The following is a 15,549-nucleotide window of genomic DNA, read 5'->3' as shown; positions in this document are numbered from 1 at the left end:
AGATGAAGCCCTCTCTTTTAGGTTCCTTAGCCATAGTTTATACCATTGATTGCCTAACTGCAGCTTGGTGAAATTCACTGGCATGGAAGCAAGAAATGGAAGCCTATGACCTAATATGTTTTCTTCCTTAGATCAACCTCTCCACTTCTCCTACACCTGCACAGTTAATAAGCCGTTCCCAGGCTTCCAGTTCTACCAGCGGCAGTATTACCCAACAGACTATGTTACTAGGGAGTACCTCCCCTACCCTAACGGCAAGCCAAGCTCAAATGTATCTCCGAGCTCAAATGGTAAGATATGAGCTACCAAATTTTTTCAGTGTTTAAGGACTTGAGAGAGATCGAAATGTTTCTTGATTTGATGCAATAAGAAGCATTTTTAATATTTCAGAAATGTTTAACAAATTTTTTATATGTGTGTGCTTAGCTCTTATACATTTATGTCATGAAAAATTCTTTTAATTGGTAGGCCTTCTTGGTGTATCAAATAGCAACATTGGGAAGCTAACAGGTTCTGTAACACGGAGTGACTATTTTTTGAATATCAAATTTTATGGATTTCAAACGTTTTTCACATCTTAACATCTCTGAAATTGAGATGCATTTATAATTGATGGCATCTTACAGTTATAATTAATATTTGCAGTAAGATTTATATATATATATAAAATCACTGTATATCTTGGGCATCTTAAATTTGATGAAATAGTTAGCAATGTTAAAAAGTTAGTGGTTAACTATAAGTTAGAATTTATACTGTGGGATCTTCTTAAATCTGGATTGGAGTTCCTGGTAATTTACCAGATGATTTTTAGCTTTGGTTATTCCCATCTCAAAATTATTAGTAAGGTATTTGTGTTCTTACGTTCACTTTGATCTTTTGTTAATATAGGAATGTTAATTTGGCTGGTCTATATTTGAGTACCTACTGATTTCCTAATTTACCTGTTGAGCTTCTTTAAGGAATTGGTTGGCATTTATTTGATGTCTTTACAGGTAGCTAGACAAGAGCTTTGGTCTAGTATGTATTTACTTGTATTCTTTTTTGTCCAGTGTACTGAATATATATCTGGATCCAGTTCTCCACTAAAATTACAAAGAAAGTTTTCCATCATATTTCTGACAGGAAACAGTGACATGACCCACCTTTTATTTATAGATTATTCAGTGGACATTATCATATTTTTGTGTTTTTTTCCTCTAGGAGATCTTATTTAATTAATAATATGCTTTAAAATTAGGCTGAATCATTTGAAATGACCACTTTTGACCTCTTTATAAAACTTGCAGTTACATATGGTTCAAGCTAAATAGAACAAACATCTTCTCTTTATTTTTAGTGCTTTCAGCTGTTTGTTCTGGCAGTTACCTTCTTGTGAAAGTTATACTTTGTTGTTTAATTCACTTAAATTTAGTATTATAAAGAACTGAAATTTAAAAGATCCTTTAGTCAGTAATTTTAATTTAAACAGGAATGGCTGGAGGAACTAAGTAATTCCTAATGCAGTTTTGAAGTAGAGTATTTACACATTGTGTGAAACAACTGTCTTAATTTACTAAATTGGATTGGATAATCTCTGAGTGGATTGTAGTGCCTTTTTAAACTAATGGCATTGTTTCAATATTGAAAAATAACATTTGAAGAGATGGCATTAAGTAAATAAATCGAGTATGTTTTTTCTTCCTTATTTATTTGATGTGAAGCTTTTTTGCAGGCTGTTTTGTTGTTGCATTTTGACATGTTGTGGCATTTACATTTGGAATGAATATTTCTTTATGAATAGTTTTAAAATCAAGAGCAACCTAGGTTTGTACTTTAGATCCCGTGTAGCTGAGTGAAATAGTACAGTATGGGGCATAGGTATCTTTTGTGATAAAGAAGACTGAAAAGACTTGTGTTTCTTTTCAGGTTTCTCACTGAAATTTGTATTCATGAGTGGTTGTCTATTAAAAATATCTTCCATTTTAGGAATCCTGCCATAGTAGTTTTTGAACTGGGAAAAGTTTGAGTGTAATAATAGCTTATTTGGGGCAAAATTTGGTATGAGGATTTCATATTACCAAAATACATTTTCTTTTTTGAGCACTGATTTATTTTTCTACTCATCAGAATCATGAGCTGTTTCAAAATGTTTATGCTTTTTTTTTTTTTGAGTTCTCTATTAGAAACTTTTCTTTGTCACATAAAACCTTTTGCTTAGGAGACAATCCTAAACTGCATTGTCTTTCTGTCACAAATTTCAGTCTCTCTTGCCTGCTATACATTGTGTGTGGGACACGTTCTTTTGTCTTAGGGTATTTTTTTGGTTTTTCTGTCTGTACAGCTGATTTTCACACCCGCTACCACTGTGGCTGCTGTACAGTCTGACATTCCTGTTGTCTCGTCGTCATCGTCATCTTCCTGTCAGTCTGCAGCTACTCAGGTGAGCTTGTCTGCTTCGTAATGTGGTACTTGAGGTCTGGATCTTCAGGTTAAAGATAAACATACATTGTGTTTAAGTTACTGATGATTTTAGTGCTCTTTGTGCTACCTTTCGGATTGGAATTTAATGAAATACTGTGAGAACTTCAAGAAAGTTTTTTGGTTATATAGAAATTATATTACCATTAAGCAGATATTTAGGTTATTTGACATTAGTGAAAGTTAATGAGTTTTTGCTATCACATGGTATGTTTAGTTTTATTATAAAGCAGGCTTATTGTTCTTACTATGAGAATTGTATTCTTTTGTGTAGATTCCTTTGCAAGCAAAGGAAGTCAAGATAGATTTTAAGTTTAAAAATGAATTGGGGAAATTTTTAACTTGAAAAATGGAATAGTGTATTATTTTGTTTGGTACTATGAAAGAAACAAACGTTAATTTTCTCCTCACACCATTCACAAAAATGAGCTAGAAGTAAAATACAGACTTAAAGGTAAAAGCCTAAACTATAAAACCTCTAGAAGGAAACAGGATTATCTTCACAACTCTAGGGTAGGCAAAGCTTTCTGATGAGATTGGGCACATTCAGGGTGATATGGCCCCTAGACTAGGCAAAGCTTTCTTAGGACACAAAAAGCACTAACCATAAAAGAAAATAATAACACATCAGAACTTATCAAAATTAAAATCTTCAAAAAGCAGTTACAAAAGTGAAGAGGCAAGCCACAGACTGAGGGAAAATATTCATAATACATATTTCTGACAGAAGAGTTGTATCCAGAATATACAACGTAATGCTTACACCTCAGTAAGATCATGAGCAATTCAGTTAAAAATGGGCCAAAGATTTAACATATCACAAAGGAAGATATACAAAAGGCCAATAAGTGCAGGAAAACATGTTCAACCTCATTAACCCTTACAGAAATTAAAATCAAAACCACAATGAATATCACTGCACACTCACTAAAATGGCTGAAATGAAGGAGACTTATAATACCACATATTGGTGAGAACTTGGAGCAGCCATAATTTCATAATATTGCTGGTGAGAGTGTAAAATGGTGCAACAACTTTTGGAAAAGAGTTTGTCAATTCCTTATAAAGTTAAACATACACTTAATACGTGACCTGTCATATCTGCTTATAGTTGTTTACTCTGAGTGGTTTGGAAATGTATATCCATATAAAGACATGTAAAAACAAATATCCGTAGCGGCACTATTCAGAATAGCCCCAAACTGGAAACAACCAATGTCTTTTAACTGGTGAATGGATAAACAAATTTAAGAAATAAAAAAGGACACACTCCTGATGCATCTTAGAAACATTATAATAGCAAAAGAAGGCAGATACCAGAGAGTACCTACCCTGTGATTTTTTTTTTTAAAGATTTTATTTATTTGAGAGAGAGAAAGAGAAAGCATGAGTAGGGCAGAGGGGCAGAGAGAGAGGGAGAAGCAGACTCCTGGCTGAGCAGGGAGCCTGATGCGGAGCTCGATCCCAGGACCCTGGGATCATGACCTGAATTAAAGGCAGATGCTTAACAAACTGAGCCACCCAGGTGCCCCTGATTTTTTTATTTTTAAGATTTATTTATTTACTTGAGAGAGAGAGCGAGCACAAGCAGGAGGGGCAGAGGGAGAGTGAGAGAGAATCCCAAGCAGACTCCACGTTGAGCGTGGAGCCTGAAGCGGGGCTGCATCTTACAACCCTGAGATTACAACCTGAGCTGAAACCAAGAGTCGGGCACTCAACTGACTGTACCACCCACGTGCCACTCCTGTGATTCTTTTTATATGAAATTCCAGAACAGGCACAGCTAATTTATAGTGAAAAAAATTGGATTGGTGGTACCTGGGTCAGAAGGTGGGAGAGATTGGGGACAGGCATGGGTGAACTTTTATAGTGATGGAAATGTTCCATATTTTCATTAAGGTAGTGGTAACATGGTGTTTACATATATCAAAACTCATTGAACTGGTTCATTTTATTGTATGTAAGTTACACCTCAGTAAAGTTGATTAAAATGAATTACACTGAATAAGTTTTATTTTTTTTAATTTTATTTTTTTTTAAGATTTTATTTTTTTCAAGTAATCTCTGTACCCAATGTGGGGCTCAAACTCACAACCCTGAGATCAAGAGTTGCACGCTCTACTGACTGAGCCAGCCAGGCACCCTGAATAAATTCTAAATTAAAGCAAGTAGAAGGGGCGCCTGGGTGGTGCAGTCAGTTGAGCATCTGTCCCTTGATTTTGGCTCAGGTCGTGATCTCAGTGTCATGGGATCGAGCCCCACTTCAGGCTCTGTGCTCAGTGTGGAGTCTGCTTGAGATTCTCTCTCCCTCTTGCTCTCCCACTATCTCTCTCTCTCTCTCTCTCTCTCTCTCTCTCAAATAAATCTTAAAAAAGACCCAATTGAGTAGGATATTACTTTGTATGATACTATTTTGGTATTTTTTCCATAGCTAATGTTTTAGACTACATATGGCAGACATAGGTATAACTTAGAGTCATCCTTGGCTTTTTATTTTTCATTTAATCTTGATTTTTTTTTAAAGGTAAAAAATGAGAGAGTAGTAATAGTCTTTGGTACTTTTCCTAGAACCTCTTTACTATTTTATTGAATAATAAAGGCCAATTTTCATATATCAGCATATAAAGATGGTGATTAAACTCAGGTTTCTCCTAATGTGCTTTCTGACCATCCACAATTCCTTAACTTTTTTGTACTTCAGTTTCCATATTTACAAAATGAGACCTTTCTTACCTTTACGGTTCTTTGAGCTCTAACCTTTATGATATCTCTTTGTGGAGTGATTTGTTAAAGTAATGATCTTCCTGTTTTCTTTTGGTTTTATAAAACCTAATAAAGATAGACCATTATCAACCTTCAGAATATGTTAAATTTTATTTTTTTAATTCTTGACTTTGTTTCAACTAAGATTTTGATTTACAAGATGTATACAATAAAACAAGATAAAAGAAATTGAAAACATGCATAAAAAAGGCAGAAATAAAAATGGAAAAGTAGCGTAGAGTTAGGAGTGAGGTTCCTTTTCAGACTACATGCATGAAGTCCTCCATGGATGATTTCAGCTTCCACTTCAATTACTTATTAGTTGTGTGACTTTAGCCAAGTTATCAAACATTTTTATCATATATATGTATATATATATATACACACACACATATAGTCATATATACTTGTAGGGTAAGTTGAAGAATGAATACTAGATGTATTTAGTGTCTAGAACATTATAGGTACTCAGTACTTTTTTTGCAAAGGGAGGAATTGAAAGACTTGGGTTGAAATTCTGACTTCAGCAACTGCCAGCTTTGTCACTTGCCAGTTGATTGATTTTGGACAAGGTCATAGTGTAGCATACTGTTAACAAGTTTGGGCTCTAGAGCCAGACTCTCCTGGTTTAAGTACATGCTCTGCCACTTTTTCATTGTATATCATTAACCTCTCCCCTCAGTTTCAACAATATAAAATAAATATTTATAAATGCTTCATAGGGTCGTAGTGAGGATTAACTGTTAATAATTGAAAAATAAGGGGCACTTGGGTGGCACAGTCAGTTAAGCATCTGACTGTTGGTTTCAGCTCAGGTGGTGATTGATCTCGGGTTGGGCTTCATGCTCAGCAGGGAGTCTGCTTGAGATTCTCTCTCCCTCTGCTCCTCCACCACGCTCTTGGGTGCATGTTCTCTCTCCCTCTCAAATAAATGAATACATCTTTAAAAAATAATTGAAAAATAGAACAGTATCTGATACTTAGCACTCACTAGGTGTTAGTTATTATCTATGCTGAGCCTCAATTTTTCTTTTTTTAAAGTAAGCTCTACACCCAGTGTGGGGCTTGAATGCATGACCCTGAGATCAAGAGTCCGCATGCTCTAGCGACTGAGCCAGCCAGGTGCCCTAAGCCTCAGTTTCTTTATATTTTTTTGGACATTTTAAAGCTTTTATTAAAGCAAAGTATACATCCAGAACATATCTTAAGTGTTCAGTAATCTGTACCAGAATACACTTATATCCCAAGCCACCCAGTCAAGAGGAAGAACCTTACTAGGACCCAGAGAAGCCTCCTGATGGCCCATTTTGGTCCTGCCTGTGCTCCTCAAGGATCACACTGTCCTGACCTATGTTAGTTTTGCCTGTTTTTAAACTGCATTTAAATGAAATTATGTTGGATGTAATTTCTTAAGCCTCAGTTTCTTCACTGTGAACTAGAATAGCCCAGAGCTGTGAAAAGGAATAAATGAGACCATACTCAAAGTATTTAGCATAGTGCCTGGCACATATCACAAGCCACTAATCACTATTTTTGTTATATATTGTCTAAAGATAAGTCATGAATTCAGTTCTTAGCTTTCAAGTAGCTAATGGTGAAGGAGAAATACAGCCATTTAAATGATTCACAGTTTCCAAGGTAAAATAAACCAGTTGTTAGAAAAACAACTAACATGCTCTCTAGAGAGTGCTCTAGAGTCTGTCTTCTGGGTTCTCATGGAGAAAACATCTTAGCGGTCTTTATTTTTTTTTTTTTTTTTTTTTTAAAGATTTATTTATTTATTTTTGAGAGAGTGAGAATGAGAGAGAGAGAGAGCACATGAGAGGGGGGAGAGTTAGAGGGAGAAGCAGACTCCCCGCCAAGCAGGGAGCCCGATGCGGGACTCGATCCCGGGACTCCAGGATCATGACCTGAGCCGAAGGCAGTCGCTTAACCAACTGAGCCACCCAGGCGCCCCATCTTAGCGGTCTTTAGCAGTACCTTTAATGTGAGCATAGTCAAAGTAATTTTATAAAAGTGGCTCTTTGGGGTCCAGTTTGATGTGATACAGGTATGTGGCTCTGTGATAATCTGACTACAGATTTTTTTCTTTGCTGTGCTTTTTGAAATGGCAGTGAATGAAGCTAGCAGTAGTAGAGGATGCTAATACTTTGCATATTCTAGTGGTAACTTCCCTCAAATTTGGGGCTGTTAGTTTTGAAAAAATTGGTGCTCCACTTTGTTAATTTTTAAACTTATATGAAATTTTTAAAACAATGAATTTGTGTAATTGAGAGATGCCAATTTTATTTTAGTGCTCTTTTCCATAAGTCGGTATTATAAGTTAATTTTTTCTTAGTATTAAAATTCATTTGTAGCATACTGTCCAAAAATAAGAAATTTGGAATATCTTACTCTTATTTACTATTTTAAATGCTCCATTCCTTCTCCCGACCATGACCAAGTAAATAAAAATAAGCAAAAAAATCTGACTTTCAGAAAGATACAGGACTAAAAGTAACAAATCTTACTTACCAAGGCTATCTGGGGAATGCTTTTAGCATTGAGAAGAAAATAGTCCTTTGGATTTAAAAACTAGAAACTCAGCTCTACTGCTGGCAATATGACATTAAATCTTAGTTTCCTCATCTGCAAAGAAGGGATGCTACACAGTAATTTACACAGTATTTGTTAGAACCAAATTAGATAATAGATGTGAGATTTGAGTAATCCACTATAAAAATGTAATGTGTGAAATTAGCAGAAATGTCGTGCCACCTAGACTTTTTCAAAAGTTAGAATGTTTCCATAATTTGATCATAGGAAAAGTTCAGATGAAATGAAACTTGGACATTAGAGAACTGTTCTGTATCTAGAAAAGGGTGGGTTCTTCTCAAAAGTCAGGGTCTGTCAAGGACATCTGAATATGTGATCTTTCTATTAACAGCTAAATTAATATACTTTAGGAGTATGGTTCACATGTTTGAAATTTATTTTAAATAAGCCAAGATGACCATAGCTATTATGGCCATATTCCAAAATTTATTCATATAAATAATGTATATAATATATATAATAAGCACACACATACATTTTCTTTCAGAATTCCAGAGAACAAAATTAGAAGAAAAAGTATATTACTCTATAGAAATGGACTGCTGCAGGTTTAGGGTTCATTGTGTGAAATCCTCATTTACTGTGAATATGCTTTTTATTTGAAAGAAAGTTTTCCAGTTTTTCAGATTATAATTTAGCCTTTGTATATCATGATTTGGTTCATTTTATAGATCATTTATGGCAGATGTTAAATTTTATGCTGTTTTTCCCTTGCTTCCTGAAAGATTTTAATGTGCCTTCACTAGAAATTTGTTGAGATTTTTTTGGTTAAAAATGAACAGATTTTACTGCTTGCCTAAAGAAACCATAAATAGAACTAAACACTTAGCAAAAAAAAGTTAATATATATTTTAAGATTAGAAATAGAATATCTCAGACTTGTGGAGTTTCTGTTATGTCTGTAGCACTCAACTGTGGGGAGTACAAAAATGAATGTCAGGGATGAGAGTCTGCCAGCGAGTGTCTCAGCATTTCACAGACACATTAGTAATTCTAAAATAAGCTAGACATTTGTCAGTGCTGTAGGCCACTATGATCCAAATTCTGTGGGAAAGGCATTGTAGAGGGGAGGAGAAATTATTTCTAACCAGGGACTTTGGAGAGGTTTCTCTGGGGGAGAGTGGGATTTTTACTGGGCCTTGAAGAAAGGATTGGGCTTCAGGAGACAGCTGTTAAGGAAAAATGGCATTTAGGCAAGAGAAACTTGAGCAAGGGCTCTAAATGGAGGAAGTATAAGTTGTGTTTGGAGAAGGGTGAGCAGAACAGTTTGGCTAGAATGTGAATATTGTGGATTGAAGTAGTGGAAGATGGGGCTTGAAGTGGTTTGGGCCTCGACTGTGGAGGGCTTTGATTGGCAAGCTGAGAAACCTGGATTTTAGCACATTTTATTTTTGTATTAAATTTCAGTAATACAACAAGTATTAGTCCACTTACATTGCTATGAAATATTTGACAAAAATCCAAGAAGATGCTCCATATGGTCTCAGAAAATTCTTTCAGTAGCTTAGAATAGTCTGATCAAGCCTCAACTGATCTGAAGTGAAAATTTGTTTAGCACCTGCTGTTGGCTGCCCACTGCATTTGGCACTTGGGAAGAGAAGGTTTAGCCTGTGAGTATCAGTTAATGATACAGTTGTAGAGACAGAACACACATGAAACTGAAGAATGTTTATAAAGCAGCAGTATCTCATTTGCTTTGTCACTTTAGAATCTTTTGCTTCAGTTTCCTTCTCAGGGTCAGTGCTAGCATAAATGTATTTAATACATTCATTTCCAGATAGGTAAAAGGTCAGGCAGCTATTGGAGAGGCATTTTCTACCTGCCGTTTGGGAATGTTATAAACCTCAGGTGAAAGTCATTGGGATGATCTTGTCACCATCCAGACTGGTGGTATGTTTAGAATAGCCCCAGGTGTAGACAGGAGCCATGACATAAGCCATTTCAAGGCCATGCACAGTCTTTTCAGTTCATCAGATCTAGTTCTCAAAGCCAAGTGAGTATTCCATAACAACATCAGGATTTTAAAAAGGAGTTGATAGGAAATGCTTTTCATAATTATCATAATGGGTAGATGATTTGATGAATGAGTTTTCTAATTTACAAGATGAGTGTTCCCTTATAATCTCTGTAGAATGGGTAGCTTTTCTTTTTTTTTTTTGGAGTTCTCTTTCTGATCTTTATGAGGATGACAGTATTGTATATGCACACTCCTAACTGTATGTAGTAACTTCTCACAAGAGTATAAAGCACTTGTAACCTTCAATGTTTCACACTGCTGGCCTGGAGAAGTCAGAGCAGAGTTGAAGGAATTGCTCCTTCCCTAATGCCCCCTGGGCTCTTCTGCCTCTGAGGCTTTGCTCAAGTTTTCCCTTTTATCTGGAGTACCCTTTTCTCTCCTTCCCTTTGGCTCTCTCTGAGCTGGTAACTTCAAAATGCAGTATGTTGCAGAGTGATTTCCTCATATTCATAGTTCATTTGATATATATGTATATATATACTGTTTTCATTTTGTTCTTAATGATTCCCTTAATGTCTTTTTTAAAAACTTTTACTTAATATTACTTAGAATAATAACTCCCCTTTCTTTTGGAATGAATCAGTCGTTTCAAGTGCTTGGAACTTGATGTGTAAAAAACATAATATAAATGTATTGTCGTTGTTATAATGGTAATGATTATCACATCTCAATTAATACCATCTGTTTCATCCTTATTTTTTGTTGTGTGGTTCTTAGGTTCAGAATTTAACATTACGCAGCCAGAAGTTGGGTGTATTATCTAGCTCACAGAATGGTCCGCCAAAAAGCACTAGTCAAACTCAGTCATTGACAATTTGTCATAACAAAACAACAGTGACCAGTTCTAAAATCAGCCAACGAGATCCTTCTCCAGAAAGTAATAAGAAGGGAGAAAGTCCAAGTCTGGAATCACGAAGCACAGCTGTCACCCGGACATCAAGTATTCACCAGTTAATAGCACCAGGTGGGATAAACTTGTTGAAAATAGTTGCATTCACTTTATTAGCAGGCAGAGCAAAACAAAAGTGTCTATTACTTGAACAAGAACAATACTTCTAAAACATTTTTTAATGTGAGTTTCATGAGTTTAAAAAAAATCAGTATTGTAGCTTGAAAAAAGAAATCAAAAGAGCCCAACAGCTAAAACAAATAATAATAATATAAATTTTTTTGGTTAATTGACATTTGATTAACATCTTCATTATGTGCTGGTCTTCCATTGTATTGGTAAAACCAGTAGCTTTTATTTTTTATTTAATTAATTAAAAAGTTTAACTCCTGTATAGTTAACGTACAATGTTATATTAGCATCAGGTGTACAATATAGTGATTCAGCACTTCTGTATATTACTCCATGCTTATCAAGAAAAGTGTACTCTTAATCCCTGTCACCTATTTCACCTGTTCCCCCATCCAATCCCCTCTGGTAACCATCTGCTTGTTCTCTATAGTTGAGAGTCTGTTTTTTAGTTTGTCTCTATTTTTTTTTTCTTTGTTCATTTGTTTGTTAAATTCCACATGAGTGAAGTCATATGGTATTTATCTTTCTCTGACTTATTTCACTTAGCATTATACTCTCTAGCTCTGTCTATATTGTTGCAAATAGCAAGATTTCATTCTTTTGTATGGCTGAATAATATTTCAGTGTGTGTGTGTATCACATCTTCTCTATCCATTCATCTGTTGATGGACATGGCTGCTTCCATAATTTGGCTGTTGTAAATAATGCTGCAATAAACAGTGATGCATATATCCTTTCAAATTAGTGTTTTCATATTCTTTGGGTAAATACCCAGTAGTGTGAATACTGGATTGTAGGATAGTTCTGTTTTTTAGTTTTTTGAGAAACCTCTATACTGTTTCCCGCAGTGGCTGGGAAAAAAAAATCCTCCCTTTAAAAAAAAAGGCGGGGGGGCGCCTGGGTGGCTCAGATGGTTAAGCGTCTGCCTTTGGCTCAGGTCATGATCCCAGGGTCCTGGGATCGAGTCCCACATCGGGCTCACTGCTCAGCGGGAAGCCTGCTTCTCCCTCTTCCTCTGCCTCTCCTCTCTCTCTCTCTCTCACTCTCATGAATAAATAAATAAAACATTAAAAAAAAAAATCCTCCGTTGATTCAACTTCATCAAGTAAGCACCTTCTTTCTGTCTTTTTATAGCTCTGTATTGCTTTTTAAAGATTCATTTTATACTACTGAAGTCTGTTTTTTCTCCACCTAAACCTATTTCTCTTGCATGTTTCCTCTGTGCTGATATTGCTTGCATTTTCTGAAGTACCCAATCTCAGTGTCTTGGAATTGTTTGAGTCCCCTAGTTAGAAATCTCTCATCACTTTGAACTTGTATAGCGTTTTTATACTTCTTTGTGGTTCTTTTTCTTTTGTAGTTATTTATATACTTACTGATCTTAGCTTTTCTACTGTATAGTAAGCTCTTTGAGAGTAGGATAATAATAATGAACACTTATGTGTCAGGTACTTTACACTTATTAACTCCTTTAATCCTTTTTCAGTTTCACCTTTTCATCCCTTTATCTTGACAGCACTAAGTTGTGCCTTATATGTACTTATCTGCAATAGGTGGACAGTAAATATTTGGTGGATTAATAGTTGATCTATTTTTCCATTTGAATTTTGGAAATTACAGCACAGTTTTTTTCATTCAAACTGATTGGGTATCACTGCTTGGAATTTTTAAATCTGAATCTTTAGATAAGTTCAGGCTTTGTTGTATAAATTAATAAATCCATTCATAGTATAGTGTGATGTGAATTCTTTTTTATAGACATCTGTGTGCCTAGGTCCTGCTCTCTGTATGGCTTCATAACAGGATTTTTGTACTGTACTGTCCAGAGTATTTTCAGCCTCAAACCAGCCTCTGGCCAGTTTTGATAGGAGTCATTGTGGAGCAGTAATGACCCACTGCACTTGACATGACTGCTTGGGACAATTTTTAGTGATTCTTATAGTTTTGATAGATTATAATGGAGGGTACATTAATTTCCTTGCAAAGAGAATGCTACCTTCAGATAAAGCTAGGACGTCATGCAGGGTTAGTTCAAGCAAGGAGATCTACTTTTAGATTTTTAGTTCTCCTGAACTCCCAATACCTGGTTCTAAGTTGACACTCTTTCCCTTCTTTCATTGATAGTGTGATAGGATCTCTATTGTTGCCTTCCTCTGATGGCCAATATTTTATGTAGGTGTGGAGGAGACCAGTAGGCTAAAACTATCGGACTCTAAGGACGATTGCAGTTCCAGATTTAGATCTCTTAAGTATATTAACCAAACTCTGGTTTCCCATGTGGTGTTGATTAGAAATAAAACCAGATGAAATACCCTAAGCCACAAAAACCTTTGCAGTTACCAAACTTATAAATTCACTCAAGCTTTACACTGCAGTTACTCAAAGCAATTTGTATCTTCTGGCTAGGCAATAGCTGGATTTTTCCACTCTTAGTTTTTCTGCTCTTGTTGGTGAGAAGTTAGCCTGAAGCTAAATTGTTTTTCTTCTTTTTCTTTCTTTTCTTTTTCTTTTTTTTTTAGATTCTTGGTAATTTATCCTGTTCCTTAGTTAGAAGAATGCCTATGTATATAGGTCGCCTTCAAATATGAAAAAATTTACCTGGTGTTCTACTGTAGTAGAGACTAATAATTATTATAATGGATATGGTTATTGTTTCCTTAATTTATTTCTAAGGTGCTAAAATCATTTGGCTTTCTTCATTTCTTCTTGAATGTGTAGCTCTCACTTGATAGTTAATCTTTTTAATATATAAAATAAAGGTGAATTTTAACCATATGACTGGAAATTATGAACTGTATTCGAGTTAAAGTTTTTATAGCAGTTTTTAGAGCTTTTATGACATTAATTGGAAAAAAAATATATACCACTTTTTGTAGACATTAATATATAGTGAAAAGCCTATGCTAGTCTGCTCAGGCTGCCATAAAGGATATCATAGATAGGTGGCTTAAACAGTAGAACATTATTTTCTCACAGTTCTGGAGGCTGAAAAACCCAAGATCAAGATCTGGCAGTGTTTGGTTTTTGGTGGGAGCTCTTTTCGAGGCTTGCAGATGGCTGCCTTCTTGCTGTGTCCTCACATGGCCTTTTATCTGAGTGCCAGGAGGGAGAGGATAGCGAGCTTTCTGATATGTCTTTTTGTAAGGGTCCCACCCTTCTGACCTCATTTCACCTTAATTACTTCCATAGAGGCCCCGTTACCATATAGTCACGTTAGGGTTAGGGCTTCAACATATGCATTTTTGGGGACTCAAACATTCAGTCCATAATAGGAACCCAGACTCAGCTAGTACTATGGGTTCTTTTAGACCCAGGGCTGCCCCTCAAAAGCCAGGTGATTTCAGGCAATGCACTTAACTGTCCAGTTTCTTCTCCAGTAATATATTGGATTAATGTAGTACCCTGTCTACCTCATGGGGTTGTTGTAACTACTTAGTAAAATAATATGTTTAATAATTTACAATAATATATAATCATTTAATATATTTAATTGTAAGTAATTATATAAAGAGTTCTATATATGTGAGAGATGATACCAATCATTAATTCTCCAGATAAAGGCCATCCTGACAATAATAAAGGGTTTATTAAAATCAGAGAAATTAACAAACATGGTATCATTCTCCAGAGCACTAGGGCTTTTCTTATGCAGAAGTATTCTTTCAGATATCCTCACAATTATTCTCTAATAGATATGGTTGTCAGTTGGGCTGAGGGACTAATATAAAATATATAGACTCACTGTGATTTCTCATCAAAGAATAATTTAGGTGAAAGAGTATTAATTGAATACTATTGAATTATCAGCTCTAGCATATAAAAAAAGATAGCTTACTAACTAGAGCTGAGAAAGAATTTTTATTGCCATAAATGTGATATACATTGTACATCAAGAATATGGTATTTTAATTATAACTTAAATGAATTAAAGTGGGCTTGAACAAGTGAGACAGAAATGTGAAAGCACCTTGAGCCCTTTGGAGGAAAGGCACTCTAGGAGTCTAGGATTTTGTTGAATGCTCTATAATGTAGAGTCTTTATCAACACATTTACAAAGTGCTGGCATACAATTTTCAGTCTGAGTTTGAAGTGCTAGTCTAGTTATGTGAAAATTACTTTGTTAGGTGAAATTTTAGACCTATCTCTTTTTTTTTTAAATACAATTTGTGGGTATTTTTTGAACCTTTTAAATGCCTCTCTTTTGAGATGTTAATCAGATGTTAATTTCCTTAAAGGATCTCCAAAATTTTAAATGATAACCAACCAAAAGGAAGAATGTTAAAAAAAAAAGTTGTTACAAGTTTTTATAAGGCCTTTGTCACAAATGTGGTTAACTGGTTAAGTATAAAAATAGATGCAAGATGTTATAGCCTTTATGTTAACGTTCTGAGATTAAGAAAAAAGTTTTGCCCTCTCTTTAGACCTATTTTAAATGCATATAGGCTTTGTAGGATATTAAGCAATCTTTTCAGTTTATCTTCTAGTGAAGCCCGTTTTCCATTTTTCATTAGACAGAGAGGCTTTCACCAGCATCTCCCTCTGTGTAAACATACGCACTAGTATGCAGAAGAGGCATAATAATGGAACAACTATTTACTACTTGATTTTGCTAATTCTTATATGTATTATCCCTATTGTGAGTGACTCTTCTGTGGAAAAAACGGATACTGTCATTTATAGATTACTGTAGGGT

At 35.2% G+C, this 15,549-nt stretch overlaps 1 protein-coding gene across 10 annotated transcripts in view; it reads left to right on the top strand.

Moving 5' to 3' along the window:
* Positions 1 to 15,549, top strand: part of PHC3 (polyhomeotic homolog 3) — a 76,949-nt gene that overhangs the window by 20,516 nt on the left and 40,884 nt on the right. For 7 of the 10 annotated variants that reach the window (XR_003517997.1, XM_027583381.2, XM_027583378.2 and 4 more), the window contains 3 exons: positions 132 to 290; positions 2,324 to 2,422; positions 10,553 to 10,799. Coding sequence is in view for 9 of the 10 variants with exons in the window: in XM_027583381.2 (XP_027439182.1) it covers positions 132 to 290; positions 2,324 to 2,422; positions 10,553 to 10,799 (505 nt within the window). In the remaining variant the exon portion in view is untranslated. The remainder of the gene's footprint in view (positions 1 to 131; positions 291 to 2,323; positions 2,423 to 10,552; positions 10,800 to 15,549) is intronic. The other 3 variants (XM_027583383.2, XM_027583382.2, XM_027583385.2) reach the window with 2 other exon arrangements.

The sequence above is a fragment of the Zalophus californianus genome, chromosome 1 (assembly GCF_009762305.2).
Source record: "Zalophus californianus isolate mZalCal1 chromosome 1, mZalCal1.pri.v2, whole genome shotgun sequence".
In the NCBI taxonomy this organism is placed as follows: domain Eukaryota; kingdom Metazoa; phylum Chordata; class Mammalia; order Carnivora; family Otariidae; genus Zalophus; species Zalophus californianus.
Note: the sequence above shows the minus strand (reverse complement) of the source record. Positions and strands in the feature narration are given on the sequence as shown.